The sequence below is a fragment of the Sebastes umbrosus genome, chromosome 20 (genome assembly GCF_015220745.1).
Source record: "Sebastes umbrosus isolate fSebUmb1 chromosome 20, fSebUmb1.pri, whole genome shotgun sequence".
Lineage (NCBI taxonomy): Eukaryota > Metazoa > Chordata > Actinopteri > Perciformes > Sebastidae > Sebastes > Sebastes umbrosus.
Genome location: NC_051288.1, coordinates 25,467,715 through 25,486,999, shown reverse-complemented (window position 1 = coordinate 25,486,999; position 19,285 = coordinate 25,467,715). Strand labels below are relative to the sequence as shown.

The window sequence follows — 19,285 nt, the reverse complement described above, 5'->3', positions numbered from 1 at the left end:
ACAATGTGCTCCAATCATAACATGTCAAACTGCAGCCCAACAGGCAACAACAGCTGTCAGTGTGTCAGTGTGCTGACTTGACTATGACTTGCCCCAAACTGCATGTGATTATCATAAAGTGGGCATGTCTGTAAAGGGGAGACTCGTGGGTACCCATAGAACCCATTTACATTCACTGATCTGGAGGTCAGAGGTCAAGGGGACCCCTTTGAAAATGGACATGACAGTTTTTCCTTGTCAAAATTTAGTTTTAGGAAGTTATTTAACCTCCTTCATGAGAAGCAAAACATTTTTGGATTTTTTTTTTTTTTTTTACATTTTTCAGACTTTTTTTTCGGATATCTTTTTTGGACATTTTCAGACAGTTTTCTTGCTTTTTTGGGACTTTTTTCGGAAATTGTTTTACATTTTTCGGATTTGTTTTGATTTTTTACATTTTTCAGACTTTTTTTTAAACATTTTTTTGGACATTTTTCTGACTTTTTTTGGACACATTCACATATCTGGAGGTCAGAGGTCAAGGGACCCCTTTGAAAATGGACATGACAGTTTTTCGTCGCCAAACTGAGCCGCTACAACTCCCAAAGATTGATTGTGTTAATGCGTTAAAGAAATTAGTGGCGTTAAAACGAATTTGTACTAACGTGTTATTATTGCGTTAACTTTGACAGCCCTGAATAGAATATAACAGAATATATAGTATCATGTATAATGTGGGATGAACACAATGTTGATAACTGTTGAGAACTGAGATGACAATGCTTACATTAGCAAGCTGGGCTAACCTATGCTAATGTGTCATAAATGAAGCTTTTCACCTTTGGTACAGTCAACTTTTTAATGTAAAGGAAATAATAAGACAGCACACAGTGGTGAAGTCAGGTCTGCACTTTATTGAATATTCTGCTCAAGAAGAGAGTAAACATATCCAACAGGTGTTGCTTTAGATCTACAAACATCAGCAATGTTTGCAAAAAAATGATGTTAACACTGACTCTCTCAAAGAAAAAACAAGTTATGCATTATTTTATATGAGCTATGACTTTATATTTCAACATACTAGTGTTGACATAGCAATTGTGTATTGATATAAGCTCTGTATTGATAAGTATCAGGAATTAGAATAGAAAGTTATAATTAAAAACATATCTGTGATGTACCAGGCAATGAAAGTTTAAACTGATTGTGAAGCTGTGATTAACAAAAAAGACATTGCTTCAGGGACAGGATTAGCCTTGACCTTAACAGAAAAACACAGACCAGAGAGTTTTCCTCTTGTTTTCAGAAAATATAGTAGAAGTACTAAATTAAGTATGCTTAATTAAACAAAAGGCACTTTAGCTCCCTCATATCCGAACATAATCAACATGATGAATTCAACAAAACAGGTTATGCAATTTTTGACATGAGCTATGAGATCACATTTCAACATAATAGTTTTGACATAGCTATTGTTAATCAATATAAGCTCAGTTTAAGTATCAGGAATTACACTCTAAATCAAAACGATTAAAAACATATATGTGATGTACCGAGCAATAAAAGCTTAAACTGATTGTGAAGCTGTGAAGCACAAACCAGTTTGAGGAGAAGGCTGTGCATCAAATCAACATGAACTGATTAACAGAAAAGTACATATGTAGTCACTTCATCGTATCATCTATTTTCCTGGTCCCTCTGGGTTTCAATGCATTTTTTTTAATTTGTGAAGGATGTCTTCAGTTGTTCTTTGAACTTTAAATGTAAACCCATATCTCTATGAACAGACCAGGATCGAACAAGTCTTGATCATTGCTCTTACTAAACTGGACGCAGGTACGCAGAGTTGCCTGTCTTATAAGCCCAGATTCCTGGGTAGACAGGCTGGGTGAATGTGGTGTGAAAGGTGTGGAGGTGCTCCAGTGTGTTAGAGAGGACAGAGTAGAAGGACAGATTGCCAGCAGGCCAGTCCAGATACACCCCAACTCTTGTGCAGCCCCCAGGATATGACTTTACCAAACCATTATGCCATATCCTACCAGTGTCTCCTTCCTGGCCAACAGCCCACGATATGGTATTATTTCCAAAACTGCTGTCATAACCTTTTCCCTTTCTTCCAATTCTGCTGTATGCAACAGCTGCATAAACAGATTTGATAACGAAATCATTCCACTCTACCTCCCAGTAATGGAGCCCAGATAAGCCCTCTTTGCACAACACCTGAGTTTGTTTTTCAAACCTCTCTGGGTGATAAGGATAATACTGCCATTCTGCAACTGTTGCCTTCTTGTTTCCCTCAGACAGAGTGAGGTAGCCATTTGCAGTGTTGGGGTCCAGGGTGAGATCACAGGCATCTGTTGGAGAGACGGAAATGAAATGTTTTATCAGTCATTCTGATGGTCAAACAGGTTTCTGGAGGACAGCAATTAGTACGGCGTATTTTTGACTCCAAAATGCATGAAAAATGACTTACACCAGATCAGATCTCTTTTGTCTGTGATCAGCCCAGGAGGGACGTCAGGCTTTGAAAAATCTTCACTGACCAGATTGCCGTCCTTGTAATGGTAGATGGTTGCTCCTTTGTATTTCTCATTTGTTATGGCTGCTATGAGGAAACGCAACCTCTTGTTGTTCTTCTGTGCTTTGGAAAGCTCATGGAAAGCTTTGGCTTTTTCTCTCATTTTGGTTACAACTTTAGGTGAGGAGTACCACTGGCCTTCATTGGTACTTCCTAATTTATGTGAGTCCAAGTAGTCGGCCATCCCATCAAGGTAGGTATCACCCCTTGCCATGGAGGTGAAAACAAAGCACACAGTATGCTCTACACCTGGAGCAAGAGCCTCTCTGTCCAGCTCAGACTGACTTAGGACGATCTTTGTTCCCTCCATGGCATCTACACAGGATCTGATGATGTTGATTTCTCTCTCTTTCTGATCCAGCCACTTGCTTAGTTTGTCAGGACTGAATGGTGTCTTGTCTCGGTCTTCAAAGAGTTGTCTCAGTGAGCTCTCGTCTTCTTCACCATCACGGATGGAGGGAAGTTTCTCTGCCATGTTCTGCTGGAGGTGAGATGCATAGTGACTGCACAATTTTTGGAAAGTGTTCAACTCTTCTCGAATCATTGGAAAATCCTCTACCACTGTGTCTTCCAGAGAATCGTTGCATCTCATTTGCATTTCCATTAAACCTTCTAGAGCATTCTGCATCTTCCTCACTACTGCAACGCTGATCCCACAAGTCAGCTTGGCAGCTTTGGGATACAAATTCTTCAGTGGCATCAGCCAGACCTTCAGTGGAACAGCATTCTCTCCCTTTTCTCCCAGTAGCTTTGGAAGTTGTGTGCAGGTCTTCACTGCATCTTTATATGTTGTAGGGTTGCTTTCAAGAATGAAGTCTCCGAAGAATTTGCAGAAACATTTCTCAGTCAGGGATTTTTCTTCATCAGACAGCTTGGTGTTAACTTTTGCCTCAACATTAAATGAGGGGATCTTATTTATCACAGTTTTCATGCTGCCCTGGATGTCCTGAACTCTGCTGTCTTCCAACTTCTCACTGTCAAACACAAAGAAAGCATTTGCCCCATAAAGGATGCCCGTGACTACATGTGTTGCCAAGCCCTTCTCAATAACATCCGTTTGGTGGGGGTTCAAGGTTAGGAGGTCAACCATTGACAGCTGTTTGAAGCTGGTAGTAGCTTTGTACCGACCCGTCACTCTGCTCTGATTCATGTATTTCTTATGATCATTCAGATACTTGGCAGATCCATCAATTTCAATCAGTCCACTCAGGAAACTGGCCTTCAGAGAAGCATTAACATCCAGCAAAGAGGACTTGAATTCAATGGAGTCAGATGTAGAACTTTCAAAATCACTGCTTTTCTGAGAGTTTTCAGTTATCTTCTCTTGTAGAGTTGCATCATCCCACAACGTCAAACCTATAGAAATGGGAAAACATCAGTTATCTGATAAAGCAGCAACATCATCTTGTTAATATGAAGTCATTTAATCATTTAGATTTCTGCACATTGCAGCTTCTTCCCTAAATTCCCTAAAAAAGACAAAAATGGGTCTATTGTGGGTCTCAGGGTATATAATAAGGATATATTCTGAGTCAAGACTTACCTGGGATCAGTGCATCTTTCCGAGCATCATAGAGCATTCCTAGGGTGAAAGGTCGACCCAGGGCAGCAACGGCCATGAGATCTGAGTCCATTTCTCCAACCTGTTGAGAAAAGTGACCAGACGGCCTTCAGTACTTCATTTACACTATTAAGTAATGTTGAGAGTTAAGAGACAGAACGCCTGACAGTCTATTGTGCATGGAAATGCAGTATTTCCCTGAAGACACTGGTCTACAAAAGACAAATTTCCACTGAGGTGGACGATTAAGTCAGGGTGTTTTCACATATAGTCCTTTTTTAAATGTACCAAACTCAGTCCTCTTACATGCTGTAATGTTAAAAAAAAACTTTATTCTTCTCATACAGTCTGCCTCAGACTGCCTGCATGAAGCCTGTTTTACGTTTGTCTTTAAAGGTCCATCTGTGAGAAATGACCGACAGAATCATCCCAGAGGAGAAAACATTTACTGTGAGCAGATAGCTCTATTTACATGGGAGATACAGAGCTAACATGTTAGCATGTAGCTACATGAGACGGTGTGTAAACACAGCGAACATCAGGGTGGAAAATAGAAGATGTGAAACAGAAGTCAGTTCATCATTTCTGGTAAAAGACACCTGATAAACGTAGTAAAGTAATCAGAGTAATGGTATATTATTTACTGTAGAAGCTGTCTCTGTGTTACCATGACTACAGGCCGGTTAATGTTACACTCACCATAGCTGAGCTTAGCTGAAAGACTTTCTCCTGTACCATGTCAACATAACTGCAGGTGGGATGATTAAAAATGCTGTGTTTAATTAATAGTGTCATCTGTCTACTCAATAACATTTTGACTGTGAAACAGAAATGTGTTGTGTTGCTTACAGTCTACAATCTTACTATTTACTACCTGTACTCTTCTACATGCATGACATCAAATGAATGTTTCATATCACCTGTTTAAACATTGTAATTACATAAAGCCTTTGTGAAAGAACATGTTATATTTATCTCAGATGATGGGAGTTTCTGCTGGTTCTTGCAGACTAACAGAAGTAGGAGCATGCTTTGCTTACAGTTACGAGGCGGACCAGAGAGAGCCACTCTGTGGGCGGGGTCACCTAGCTGGAGGTTATAACCATTGTTCTAACAGGAAACCCTTATATGGCATAAAATTCGTCACCGATGTCACCAAAGTAAGGAAGTGCTGCTCAGCGTTCTTTCAGACCCATTTTCGGACAGATGGAGCAGGAGAAAAGGAGAGAGGATGGTCTTGTATGATACTATGGTGGCCTGTAGACACACTGGGGACAGATATTGATGTTTAAAAGACATGGAAAAGTGCATATTGCATAATAGGTGACCTTTAAAGAAAACTCATTCTGCAGCTGCACCACCATCCTGCTCACTCAGAAATATGAACATATAATCTACAATATTATTATGTTCCATCAGTGGGACCAAACACATCATGAGTGATAGAGATCCTTATTCACTGATCCTGCGGGTCTAAGCTTCATACTGACTTTTAGTATATAAACTGAGATGACACATTATGTGTAATAAACATTTTAGTGGAACTTCTCTAATTGACAGTTTTTATTCTGAGCCTATGGGGACTTGATGCTGTGATAGATTTAAATGTGAGGGCAAAAACCGCAGTTCAAAGAAATGACTGACAGCACATAAAAGCTGTAACTTTAGATAGTCCTGAGAAACAAACTAATATCTTCAAGTTCTGACATGAACCTCTGCCAACTAATGCGCTTCGATACGCCCTTTAATTAGGACTGAATGAATGAGGAAATAAAGCAGCAGGAGCTGGCACGGTTCTGTGTTGTTTTTCCGAGTGTCAGTGTACAAGCGCGTGTGATCTGTCTACGGCAGCTCTAGAGGGCTAAAATACAACGGAAAAAAGCAAAGTGAACCTGGAGCGCTTTGTGTTCACAATGCACAGATTAAGAGAACTGCAATGCGGACTTGAATCGAGGAGATGGTCTGAGTTCGGTTCGTTTCAGAGGGGTCTGAGTCCTTTTGGAGTGTTCACATATGCGCAACAAATGCTGACTCATCGCTCTGAGTTTGTTTGGAGGGCTGAAAGGAACCAAGTGTGAAAACACCCTAAGTCAATAAATCAATCAATCAATCCGACAGTGTCTAATACTAATACTGTATATATATCTGGTTTTATCACCCTCTGTCCGTCCAGTTTGTCCTCACCTGGTGAAGTTGTGTAGATCAGCTGAGTTGTGTAGGAGTCTTCTTGACTTTCAACTGGAGTTTCCAGTTTGATGATCTGTGATGTTATGAGATCCTGTCGGATAGTCTCTACTGCCGACTCCTCCCATGACACGCCTCCAGACATGACAACACTTGACGCCTGTAGTCACATTATAACTTTAATAATGAGGCGTTCATTATGCATACATTAACCTTTATAAAGCCAGGTATCTCAAGGCAACACAACATTAAATAAAATAAAAATGTGGCTTACATCATAACGGAACCCCCCCCCCAAAAAAAAAAAATTCAATCATGTCATAAACTTGGCCAGTTCAAGTTCAGCATCACACTTTGGCAACTTTTTGTCATGGCTTAAGTGAAATTAAATGAAACAAAACATGTTGTATATTAGACATCAAGTGAATATTTTGAACTTTGAACTTTGTTTTGGGAGCAGAAAAAATGGGCCAGCGTAAAGATGTGAGCGACTTTGACAAGGGCCAAATAGTGCTGGCTAGACGACTGGGTCAGAGCATCTCCAGAACTGCAGCTCTTGTGGGATGTTCCCGGTCTGCAGTGGTCATTGATGCACGTGGAGAGCGATGTCTGGTGTAGGGACCCACCATTACTGGTGGCAAAGACAATGAACTACGCTTCTCAGGATCCTTGAGTCAGCAGCCATTGGCTTTGGACGCAGCTCAGTAGCCATTGGCTACTGTAGCATTCACACATAGGTGTGAAATTCACCCAGGACAAAACCAGAGGAATGTCTTTGTTCCTCCTCTTTCTCTTTCTTCACCCTTTCTTCTCACCTCCTGACCTATGAAGGTGAGATGCTGCTCTCCAGACCAGAAGCAGCTCTGCTCTCTGATCTATGGCCTGTTAAGAAACAGACATAGGAACACAAGGAACCGATAAAGCACAGGACGCGAGAGCCATCTTGTCTCTCTCTCTCTCTCTCTCTCTCTCTCTCTCTCTCTCTCTCTCTCTCTCTCTTTCTCTCTCTCCCTCTTACTCTCTCTCTCTCTCTCTCTCTCTTTCTCTCTCTCTCTCTCACACACACACACACACACACGCATGCTTACACACTTTATTTGGTTTGTTTAGTTTAGTTATTTAGTTAGATTAATATTGTGTTTTGAACCTTTATTATCTTGAAAATAAATGTTTGTGGAATATACATGCTGGTCTCTTTAATGTTGTACAAAAGTGAATAATGCCAACCTCTGCTATGTCAAGAACTCCGATATCCTTCAACCTTTACTATCTATTTTGGTTATAGTTATTCATTTAATTATTAATCAATGTTCCAAATTGATAGTTTAGTATATTTAATGAGACTATATTAACGTTTTGGTTATTGGTCCCTGATTCCAGGGTGGTGCCCCGTTCATTATTAATGTTTATTGATGATTTTTATTAATATTAATAATTATATTATTATTTATTAACTAATTTGCTAATAACCAAACCTGTTACTGCCAAATCCCTACAGCACATACTAGAGATGGCATACAGGGGCCTGATTGAAAGCATTTTACAGTTTAATATACCTGCTTGGTATGGTAACTTGAGTGGGAAGAACAAAAACAAGCTTTCCAAAATTGTTAATAATGCAGGGAAAGTGGTTGGCAGCTCTGTGATATATTTGATAGAGCGGTACTCAAGAAGGCCAGACAGATATCTGTAGACTCTTCACACCCACTAAACTCTGAGTTTGAGCTGCTCCCGTCTGGCCGTTGATTCAGGGCCCCGAGGGCGAGCCGGAACATATATAAGAAGTCTTTTATACCCCATGCCATACAGGTACTGAATGCAAAATGTGGAAGCGCTAAAGTACATTGTTGGTTACTATGATCTTATAAATTACTGTGGTATGGTATGCTCAAATCATAACATGGCAAACTGCAGCCCAAAGGCAAAAACAACTGTCAGTGTGTCAGTGTGCTGACTTGACTATGACTTGCCCCAAACTGCATGTGATTATCATAAAGTGGGCATGTCTGTAAAGGGGAGACTCGTGGGTACCCATAGAACCCATTGTCAACCATTTTTAAAATGGCCATGACAGTTTTTCCTCGCAAAAATGTAGCGCAAGGTCAGAGTGTTATTTAACCTCCTTCGTGACAAGCTAGAATGACATGGTTGGTACCGATGGATTCATCAGGTTTTATAGTTTCATATGATGCCAGTATCTTCACTATAACTTTAAAACTAACTAAACTAACTACTTTTTAAACTTAGCCCGCTACAACTCCCAAAGTTTGATTGTGTTAATGCGTTAAAGAAATTAGTGGTGTTAAAACAAATTTGTACTAACATGTTATTATTGCGTTAACTTTGAAAGCCCTAAATAGAATATAACAGAATATATAGTATCATGTATAATGTGGGATGAACACAATGTTGAGGACTGTTGAGATAACATGAAAGAAAAGTAACTAGTGTTCTAGTATTTAGTGAGAATCAGTGCTAACATTAGCAAGCTGGGTTAACTATCTTCCATTTTACAGGTGGAATACAAACTCAACAGCACGATGGGTCCTCCCAACTGTTGAATAAGGATTTCTGTTCTATCATTGTAGTGTTCTTTGCATTAAAATATGCTAATGTGTCATAAATGATGAAGCTTTTCACCTTTGGTACAGTCAACTTTTTAATGTAAAGGAAATAATAAGACAGCACACAGTGGTGAAGTCAGGTCTGCACTTTATTGAATATTCTGCTCAAGAAGAGAGTAAACATATCCAACAGGTGTTGCTTTAGATCTACAAACATCAGCAATGTTTGCAAAAAAATGATGTTAACACTGACATTTTCTGTTAAAGAAAAAACAAGTTATGCATTTTTTTATGAGCTATGACTTTATATTTCAACATACTAGTGTTGACATAGCAATTGTGTATTGATATAAGCTCTGTACTGATAAGTATCAGGAATTAGAATAGAAAGTTATAATTAAAAACATATCTGTGATGTACCAAGCAATGAAAGTTTAAACTGATTGTGAAGCTGTGATTAACAAAAAAGACATTGCTTCGACTCTATAAAAATCAGCAGAGTGCTTAACATCTAACAAAATGGTGTTAACAGGGAGTATCTCCTCAGAACAGTAAAGTCATGAACTGACCCTGAGGTCAGGGTTAAGGGACAGGATTAGCCTTGACCTTAACAGAAAAACACAGACCAGAGAGTTTTCCTCTTGTTTTTAGAAAATATATCCATATACCAAAGTACTAAATTAAGTATGCTAAATTAAACAAAAGGCACTTTAGCTCCCTCATATCCGAACATAATCAACATGATAAATTCAACAAAACAGGTTTTGCAATTTTTGACATGAGCTATGAGATCACATTTCAACATAATAGTGTTGACATAGTAATTGTTAATCAATATAAGCTCAGTTGAAGTATCAGGAATTAGAATCAGAATTAAAACGATTAAAAACATATATGTGATGTACTGAGCAATAAAAGCTTAAACTGATTGTGAAGCTGTGAAGCACAAACCAGTTTGAGGAGAAGGCTGTGCATCAAATCAACATGAACTGATTAACAGAAAAGTACATATGTAGTCACTTCATCGTATCATCTATTTTCCTGGTCCCTCTGGGTTTGAATGCATTTTTTTTAATTTGTGAAGGACGTTTTAAGTTGTACTTTGAACTTTAAATGTAAACCCATATCCCTATGAACAGACCAGGATCGAACAAGTCTTGATCATTGCTTTTACTCAACTGGACGCAGGTACGCATAGTTGCCTGTCTTATAAGCCCAGAGGCCTGGGTAAACAGGCTGGGTGAATTTGGTGTGAAAGGTGTGGAGGTGCTTCAGTGTGTTAGAAACGACAGAGTAGTAGGACAGAGTGCCAGCAGGCCAGTCCAGATACACCCCAACTCTTGTGCAGCCTGGAAAATATTTTTCCGATACCTTACCGTTATGCCATACCCTAACCAATTCTTCTTTCTGGCCAACAGACCACGATATGGGATTATCTCCAAAAGCGCTCGGCCAACGATCTCCCTTTCTTTCAATTCCGTTGTATGCAACAGCTGCATAAACAGATTTGGGAAGTGAATCATTCCACTCTACCTCCCAGTAATGGAGCCCAGATAAGCCCTCTTTGCACAACACCTGAGTTTGTTTATCAAACCTGTCTGGGTGATCATCATAATACTGCCATGCTCCAACTGTTGCCTTCTTGTTTTCCTCAGACAGAGTGAGGTAGCCATTTGCAGTGTTGGGGTCCAGGGTGAGATCACAGGCATCTGTTGGAGAGACCAAAATAAATGTGTTATCAGTCATTCTGATGGTCAAACAGGTTTCTGGAGGACAGTAATTAGTACGGCAGATTTTTTGCCTAAAAAATGCACGAAAAACTGACTTACACCAGATCAGATCACTTTTGTCTGTGATCTGCTCAGGAGGGACGTCAGGCTTTAAAGGCTTTGAAAAATCTTCACTGACCAGATTGCCGTCCTTGTAATGGTAGATGGTTGCTCCTTTGTAGTTCTCATTTGTTATGGCCGCTATGAGGAAACGCAACCTCTTGTTGTTCTTCTGTGCTTTGGCAAGCTCATGGAAAGCTTTGGCTTTTTCTCTCATTTTGGTTACAACTTCAGGTGAGAAGTACCACTGGCCTTCATTGGTTCTTCGTAATTTAGGTGACTCCAAGTATTCGGCCATCACATCAAGGTAGGTATCACCCCTTGCCATGGAGGTGAAAACAAAGCACAGAGTATGCTCTACACCTGGAGCAAGAACCTCTCTGTCCAGCTCGGACTGACTTAGGACGATATTTGTTCCCTCCATGGTATCTACACAGGATCTGATGACGTTGATTTCTCTCTCTTTCTGATCCAGCCACTTGCTCAGTTTTTCAGGACTGAATGGTGTCTTGTCTCGGTCTTCAAAGAGTTGTCTCAGTGAGCTCTCATCTTCTTCACCATCACGGATGGAGGGAAGTTTCTCTGCCAGGTTCTGCTGGAGGTGAGATGCATAGTGACTGCACAATTTTTGGAAAGTGCTCAACTCTTCTCGAATCATTGGAAAATCCTCTACCACTGTGTCTTCCAGAGAATCGTTGCATCTCATTTGCATTTCCCTTAAACCTTCTTGAGCATCCTGTATCTTCCTCACTATTCCAACGCTGATCCCACACGTCAGCTCGGCAGCTTCGGGATACAAATTCTTCAGTGGCATCAGCGAGACCTTCAGTGGAACAGCCTTCTCTCCCTTTTCTCCCAGTAGCTTTGGAAGGTCTGCAAAGGTCTTCACTGCATCTCTATATGTTGTAGGGTTGCTGTCAAGAATGAAGTCTCCAATGAATTTGCAGGAACATTTCTCAGTCAGGGATTTTTCTTCATCAGACAGCTTGATGCCAGCTTCTGCCTCAACATTAAATGTGGGGATCAAATTTATCACAGCTTTCATGCTGCCCTGGATGTCCTGAACGCTGCTGGCTTCCAACTTCTCACTGTCAAACACAAAGAAAGCATTTGCCCCATAAAGGATGCCCGTGACTACATGTGTTGCCAAGCCCTTCTCAATAACTTCCGTTTGGTGGAGGTCCAAGGTTAGGAGGTCAACCATTGACAGCTGTTTGAAGCTGGTAGTAGCTTTGTACTGACCCGTCACTCTGCTCTGATTCTTGTATTTCTTATGATCATTAAGATACTTGGCAGATCCTCCAATTTCAATCAGTCCACTCAGGAAACTGGCCTTCAGAGAAGCATCAACATCCAGCAGAGAGGACTTGGATTCAATGGAGTCAGATGTAGAAATTTCAAAATCACTACTGTTCTGAGAGGTTTCCTTTGTCTTCTCTTGTAGAGTTGCATCATCCCACAACGTCAAACCTATAGAAATGGGAAAACATCAGTTATCTGATAAAGCAACAACATAATTTTGTTAATATGAAGTCATTTAATCATTTAGATTTCTGCACACTGCAGCTTCTTCCCTAAGTTCCCTAAACAGCTACTACATTAAATGCCTCATAGGCGTAAAACAGAAAGAAGAAGCAGCATCTATGCACAGTTGATAACCATGGAGGAGGCCGAGGGGAACGAGGAGGAGGTCATTTATTTCTAAAAAAGTCTCAAAAGTAAATAAATTATAAGTTGTGATGGCAGCTAAAATATTTTTCACGTTTTTATAGTTTGCTAATTAATGTTAAGAAAATGTTACGTGCCCTTAATTAAAGCTAGCTAGCTAGCTAAGCTAGCAGCAGACAAGCTAAATTAGCAGTAGCATGTGATTTGTTGACAGTGTGAGACTTATCCATTTTTATTTCATCAATTGGAATTTAAATGTAGCCTATAAATTAATATGACAAATTTAAACTAGAGTAATTGCATTTCCTGAACAAAAATGTCTGTGATTGCTGCATCTGCTGCTCGCTGGCTCAGCTTCTGAAACTATCCCAGCAACAAGTGTTGGTGATTCACGTCTGAAGATACCGCCCACATTCAGAGGTAACCGAGTGATGCATTCAAGAGATATGGTGGTAAATAGAACATATATTCCAGGAATATTATAAAGAATTATATACACAAACTTCTACAGCAGATGGAGAATCAATAAAGACTTTTTTACGTACAATAGATCTGCCCTGTATTGGAGAGACACAAAATAAAACAATCACTGCAGAAATATCACTGGACGAGATAGAGAAGGCAATTGGTAGGATGAAAACAAACAAGGCCCCAGGTAGCGACGGTTTTCCTATAGAATGGTATAAAATATTCCGTAACGAGCTGAAGCCACTTCTTCTGAGAACCTTTAACTGGATTATAAAGGAAGGCAAGACACCCCCATCATGGAAAGAGGCAATTATAACACTAATCCCCAAAGAGAACAAAGACAAGGAAAATTGTACCAACTACAGACCGATATCAATTCTAAATGTGGACTATAAATTATATACCTCAATTATCTCCAAACGATTTGAAAAGTTCATGCCAGATTTAATTGATGAAGACCAGACTGGTTTTATAACAGGCAGACAAACACAAGATAGTATTAGAAGAACCCTACATATAATACACAAGATTCAAAAAGAAAGTACGCGCGCTATCCTGATAAGCCTAGATGCAGAAAAGGCTTTCGATAGGGTTAATTGGGAATTTTTATATCAAACACTAGAAAGATTTGGCTTTTCCCAAGATTCTATTCAAATTATTAAAGCAATCTACCAGCAACCTTCTGCAAGAGTAAAGGTGAATGGGTCCTTGACGGAGAGATTTGTGTTAGGAAGAGGAACGAGACAGGGATGTTGTCTTAGCCCTACCCTGTTTGCTATATATATTGAACCATTGGCTCAAGCGATCCGTCAAGATAGGGAACTGAGGGGAATAACTATAAGAGACAGAGAACATAGAATTGGCCTCTTTGCAGATGACGTAATGATGTATCTCACGGATGTAAACACCTCCTTTCCAAGGATGATGGAGATCATAGATAAATTTAATTTCTATGCAGGATATAAATTGAATATTTCAAAAACTCAAATCCTCCTATTTAACTGTGTTCCTCCAGAAGAAATCAGGCAAAAGTATAATATTAAATGGGATTCAAAATCAATTAAATACCTAGGGGTACATATAACGAAAAATATATCAATGCTGTGTGGGGCCAATTATAACCACATTAACCTAAACATAAGGGATATAGAAAGATGGTCCACATACCCAATGGATTTTAGCAGTAAAATAAATGTGGTGAAAATGAATATTTTGCCAAGGTTATTGTACTTGTTTCAATCTCTGCCAATAGAGGTCCCACTAAAACAATTCACAGAATGGGATAAATTAATATCTAGATTTATTTGGGGAGGGAAGAAGGCCAGAGTTCGTTACACTACACTTCAGTTGCCAAAGGACAAAGGTGGAATGGCACTTTTTCACCAAATTTTAGGACATATTTCTATGCAGCCCAACTTCGACCTCTAATTAATTGGTGTGATGATAGCTACATAGCTAGGTGGAAAGAGATTGAGACATGTATCCCTGATTTCCACATCCAAACACTCTTGGGAGAAAAAGCGCTTCCAGAGCATATCAGGAGTATAATCGATCCAATAACAATATTTACTTTGGAAACCTGGTTCACTCTTACCAGACAACTTAAATTGAAAAATCGACAAAAAGTGTTAAAATGGATAGCTTTGGATGGGGAATTCAGACCAGGGATGTATGACTCAACATTTAAAGAATGGATGAAAAAAGGAATGACTGCGTTTTGTACTGTTACTAAAAATGGAGACCTGAGAAGTTTTCAAGATTTGAAGGACAGATTTACACTTCGCAACCAAGACTTGTTTAGATATTTCCAACTGAGAGAATATTATAACAAAAACGTAAAAAGGGAGACACCAGAAGAGAAGAATCCAGTGGTAGAAGTTATAGTCAATGCATATCATCAAAAAGCATCAAGGATTATCTCTAAACTTTATCATGGCTTAATGGAATGTCAAGCAAAGACTACATCCTATGTGAAATTAAAGTGGGAAAAGGAATTGAACATCAAAATCTCAGAAGAAGAATGGCATGATATGTGTGTAACACTACAGACATCCACTAATTCACAATTCTGGAGAGAATTTAATTGGAAAAATCTGATTCGTTTCTTCATTACGCCTAACATAAAAAGCAAGCAAATTCTAAGGCAACAAACATGCTGGAGACAATGTGGCCATACAGATGCAAATCATGCACATATCTTCTGGGGTTGCCCAAAAATAGAACCATTTTGGGACAGAGTGAACTCAGTATTAAAGGAGGTATTAGGATATATAATCATTAAGAAGTGTTCCATTTTGTACCTGGGTAATATAACTTCAGTGGTGCTGAAGGAAGATCAGTACTTGGTTAAAATCCTACTCACAGCTGGCAGAAAGGCCATTACAAGAAAATGGCTTGTAGCGGACACCCCCAGACTTAGTCAATGGTTAGAAATAGTACAGGGAATATTTGTGATGGAGAAAATGACTTATTCTCTAAGAGTGAAAGAAGAAGAGTTTAACAGAAAATGGGAAAAATGGATTAGGTATAGACATAAAGACATAAGCACTGTATAATTGTATTGTAAAAACTGTAAGTTATTGGAAAATGTTTTAATAAGAAAATAACCCTGAATACTGCATCATCAATTGTAAACTGAACCCCTCACTGCACTGTTGCAAGTTTCGTTTCTATATGTGTGGTTTACTTGTGTATGCAAAAAAGCAATAAAGACTAAAGTGACAAAAAAAAAAAAAAAAAAAAAGAGATATGGTGGTGTTTTATTAATGGCCACACGGTGGAGCTATTGGTGCTGTGCTTCGACATGTTGTGGAAAAGCCATGTATCAAGTTTCATCTTATTAAACACAACAGATTATCATGTTATAGTGTTGTAGCGCCCCCTGCTGAATCAAATGTGACACACTTGTGCATTGTGGCTGTATGTACAATATTTCCAAATTTGGTTGCAATCCAATTTAGCATGGAAGAGTTATGGCCTGTTAAGTGCATGAGGTCACACCTTCAAAGGTTTGGGGACCCATTACAGACAAACGGTAAGTCGTACCCATAAACAAACTCAGAAGTTTCATTCAGGGTCATCTAAATGTGGTATGGACCAAGTTTGGTGAAGATTGGATGAAATATGTGCCGAAAGACACACACACCCCTCACACAGCTGAGACCGTTCACTCGGAAGCTCACTGCTCCGATTATATTAGTCGGTTAGATTCCATATTTAAATGTCTTAACCAGCACAAATTTGCCTACGTTCTGTCATAAAATGAAATATAAAGAGTGAAAATTGTGGGAGATGCCGCAAGTTTAAGAGACATTTCTAGTCCTGCTTTAAGGTCAAAGACTACAAAGGCCATGACTGTTACCAGCTACTGTAAATCAAGATATCATCAGAGAAAAAACTGTCAAACACATTTTGTGTTGTTAAAAATTTGAGAACTACAGCGAGTTAGAAAGTTAACAAGTTTCCGATCAAGTTTTTGATTCCAAAGCAGGACTTTTTCTCTGGTGTTCCTCAAGGTCTTGGTGTCTTAATTTGGTATTTTGGAGGGATTATTGATCATTTTTATTAATTCTCCAGTGGTAAATTCTTTTTAAATTTAGCACCAAATCTGTGTAACAAATGGTATCAACCCAAACATTGCTGCAACAACTTATGAGACATAATAGAGCATGTGGATGACCATCATATACTTCAAGACAGTATTCTAAACCCTTATACACTTTCACAATTTATTTTAAAAATAGGGCTCCTTCCAAGGCAACGCCACCCCACACACACACATGCACCAGCACCGCCGCATCGTAACTACTTACAGAGCGGAGAGAGGACCTCAACTCAACAACGCTACCTCATGACAAGTAACCGCGGCAGTGCTACTGCAGGGCTGAGTTTTGAGTTCAGGCTGATGCACGAAGACGGTTTTACAGGATTACAGCAGCTACAGATGACGTCTCTTTTCCGGTCCTTTTTCAGAGCTCATCAGTAATGGATCGCTATCGGGGTGTAAAGACCATTTCAACCAATATAACAAATAGTGTAGACTGGAGAACATCGTCAACCCTGCCTTTAATTAATGAAGTAATTCATGTTTATTTCTGATTCATGACTGGAACAACTTGACACACAGTGCTGAGCAGCATCTCAAACTAATCTTCAGGTTCCAGCTTTCAGATGATGTACACCACTTCTATGTGACATCTACTGTTGACCTGCTATCTCCCCCTAAAGACCCCCTGTACCCACATAAAAAGACAAAAATGGGTCTATTGTGGGTCTCAGGGTATATAATAATGATATATTCTGAGTCAAGACTTACCTGGGATCAGTGCATCTCTCCGAGCATCATAGAGCATTCCTAGGGTGAAAGGTCGACCCAGGGCAGCAACGTCCATGAGATCTGAGTCCATTTCTCCAACCTGTTGGGAAAAGTGACCACACGGCCTTCAATACTTGATTTACACTATTAAGTAATGTTGAGAGTTAAGAGACAGAAAGCCTGACAGCCTATTGTGCATGGAAATGCAGTATTTCCCTGAAGACACTGGTCTACGAAAGACAAATTTACACTGAGGTGGACGATAAAGTCAGTCAGTCAGTCAGTCAATCAATCAATCAATCAATCAATCAATCAATCAATCAATCAATCAATCAATCAATCAATCAATCAATCAATCAATCAATCAATCAATCAATCAATCAATCCGACAGTTATAGTTTTACACAGAGTTCAGTAAAGGTCTAATACTGTATATATATATGGTTTTATCACCCTCTGTCCGCCCAGTTTGTCCTCACCTGGTGAAGTTGTGTAGGTCAGCTGAGTTGTGTAGGAGTCTTCTTGACTTTCAACTGTCATCTGTGATGTTGTGAGATTATTTATATCCTGTCAGATAGTCTCTACTGCCGACTCCTCCCATGACACGCCTCCAGACATGACAACACGTGATGTCTGTAGTCACATTATAACTTTAATGAGGCATTCATTATGCATACATTAACCTTTATAAAGCCAGGCATCTCAAAACAACAGAACATTAAATAAAATAGAGATGTGGCTTACATCATAACAGAACCCCCCCTCCCCCGGCCCCCCCCACCCAAAAAAAATCAAATATGTCATAAACTTGGCCAGTTCAAGTTCAGCATCACACTTTGGCAACTTTTTGTCATGGCTTAAGTGAAATGAAATGAAACAAAACATGTTGACTATGGTCATTTACAGTTATGAACATTACTAAGTTACAAAGTTGTAATAACATGGATTATCTCGTTACAATGGCACCTGGCGGTGGGGGGGATATATTAGGCAGCAAGTGAACATTTTGAACTTTGAACTTTGTGTTGGAAGCAGAAAAAATGGGCCAGCGTAAAGATGTGAGCGACTTTGACGAGGGCCAAATAGTGCTGGCTAGACGACCGGGTCAGAGCATCTCCAGAACTGCAGCTCTTTTTCTGCAGAAAAAAATAAATCTGAGATTTCGAGAATAAAGTCATAATATTACAAGATAGGTTTAGAAGGAAAAAAGTCGTAATATTCTGATAATAAAGTCATAAGTTTAAAAGAAAAAAAGTTGTAGTATTATCAGAATAAAGTCATAATATTATAAAGAAGTAATTGTACATGTTATTTTCTTTTTCTCGTAAAGTTATGACTTTATTCTCATTATGTTACGACTTTTTTCTCGTAAAGTTATGACTTTATTCTCTTAATATTACGACTTTTTTCTCATAAAGTTATGACTTTATTCTCATTATGTTACGACTTTTTTCTCGTAAAGTTATGACTTTATTCTCATTATGTTACGACTTTTTTCTCGTAAAGTTATGACTATTCTTGTAATATTACAATTTTTTCTCGTAATATTAGGACTTTATTCTGGAAATCTCAGACTTTTTTCCCTCAATGTGGCCCTAATACTCCGTAGTACATTTTCTCTTTGGCCCTGCATTAGACTTATATACTATTATTGGGGCAGTTTGTGGCTTTCTTAGCAGCAGAAACACAAAATAATACAAAAACTCATAAAACTTTCCTAAGAAATGTATTCTCTATCCATTATTTTATGTTTACTCACTCTTACTTCATTGTCAATATAAACATGTTCCAACTGATGAGGCCCTGATTCAGTAGCAGTGGGTTATATTCCAGGTGAAATGTGAAAATGATGTTCACTTTTTTATAAAGGCATGAAACTTGGTACACTTGAACAGTTTGGAGCCCTAAACATTTTGAGATATGGAGCCATCGCAACCAAAATTACCATAACCAAATGATGTATTTTGCATCATCATATCTCCTGTGCCAAACATGATAACACAGAAAAGGTGATGTCTGTTCAAGGACGGACTGGCTTGCCTGTGGAAGAGTTGATCACAATGGCCTCTGTTCGCTTGGGTCCATCCAAACCCAGTCTGCTGGAGATATTTGGTGCCACTTCAAGTGCTTGTCCCGAAC

General features: G+C 39.1%; 2 protein-coding genes and 2 long non-coding RNA genes across 7 annotated transcripts in view; 2 read left to right on the top strand and 2 right to left on the bottom strand.

The window, feature by feature from the left end:
* The window catches only part of LOC119479039, a 29,453-nt gene that overhangs the window by 640 nt on the left and 9,528 nt on the right, over window positions 1-19,285 (top strand). Inside the window, exons 1-2 of one of the 2 annotated variants that reach the window (XR_005204586.1) lie at window positions 6,280-6,290; window positions 16,276-16,282. The exons of the other annotated variant lie outside the window; for it this stretch is intronic. This is a non-coding gene — a long non-coding RNA (uncharacterized LOC119479039). Of the gene's footprint in view, window positions 1-6,279; window positions 6,291-16,275; window positions 16,283-19,285 lie in introns of those variants that run through there. 2 annotated transcript variants of the gene reach the window in all.
* On the bottom strand, window positions 1,223-17,727 carry LOC119479002 (neoverrucotoxin subunit alpha-like). 3 transcript variants are annotated; one of them, XM_037754160.1, is made up of 5 exons: window positions 17,694-17,727; window positions 6,303-6,385; window positions 4,101-4,200; window positions 2,453-3,913; window positions 1,223-2,333 (listed from the first exon to the last, which is right to left on the bottom strand). In XM_037754160.1, exons 3-5 carry the CDS (start codon window positions 4,189-4,191, stop codon window positions 1,801-1,803), a joined length of 2,085 nt encoding a protein of 694 aa, XP_037610088.1. In that variant the 5' UTR covers window positions 4,192-4,200; window positions 6,303-6,385; window positions 17,694-17,727; the 3' UTR covers window positions 1,223-1,800. The 3 variants fall into 3 exon arrangements, with proteins under 3 accessions (XP_037610088.1, XP_037610087.1, XP_037610086.1); XM_037754159.1 differs by lacking the exon at window positions 17,694-17,727 and adding an exon at window positions 6,423-6,717 and having other exon boundaries at window positions 6,303-6,315; XM_037754158.1 differs by lacking the exons at window positions 6,303-6,385; window positions 17,694-17,727 and adding exons at window positions 5,107-5,111; window positions 6,422-6,716 and having other exon boundaries at window positions 4,101-4,207.
* Window positions 8,998-17,787, bottom strand: LOC119478999 (neoverrucotoxin subunit alpha-like). The gene is made up of 5 exons (XM_037754143.1): window positions 17,740-17,787; window positions 17,626-17,638; window positions 17,147-17,246; window positions 10,696-12,165; window positions 8,998-10,575 (listed from the first exon to the last, which is right to left on the bottom strand). Exons 1-5 carry the CDS (start codon window positions 17,745-17,747, stop codon window positions 10,037-10,039), a joined length of 2,130 nt encoding a protein of 709 aa, XP_037610071.1. The 5' UTR covers window positions 17,748-17,787; the 3' UTR covers window positions 8,998-10,036.
* On the top strand, window positions 12,161-16,108 carry LOC119479043. Its single transcript, XR_005204591.1, has 2 exons — window positions 12,161-12,815; window positions 15,578-16,108. It is a non-coding gene; the product is annotated as an uncharacterized LOC119479043 (long non-coding RNA).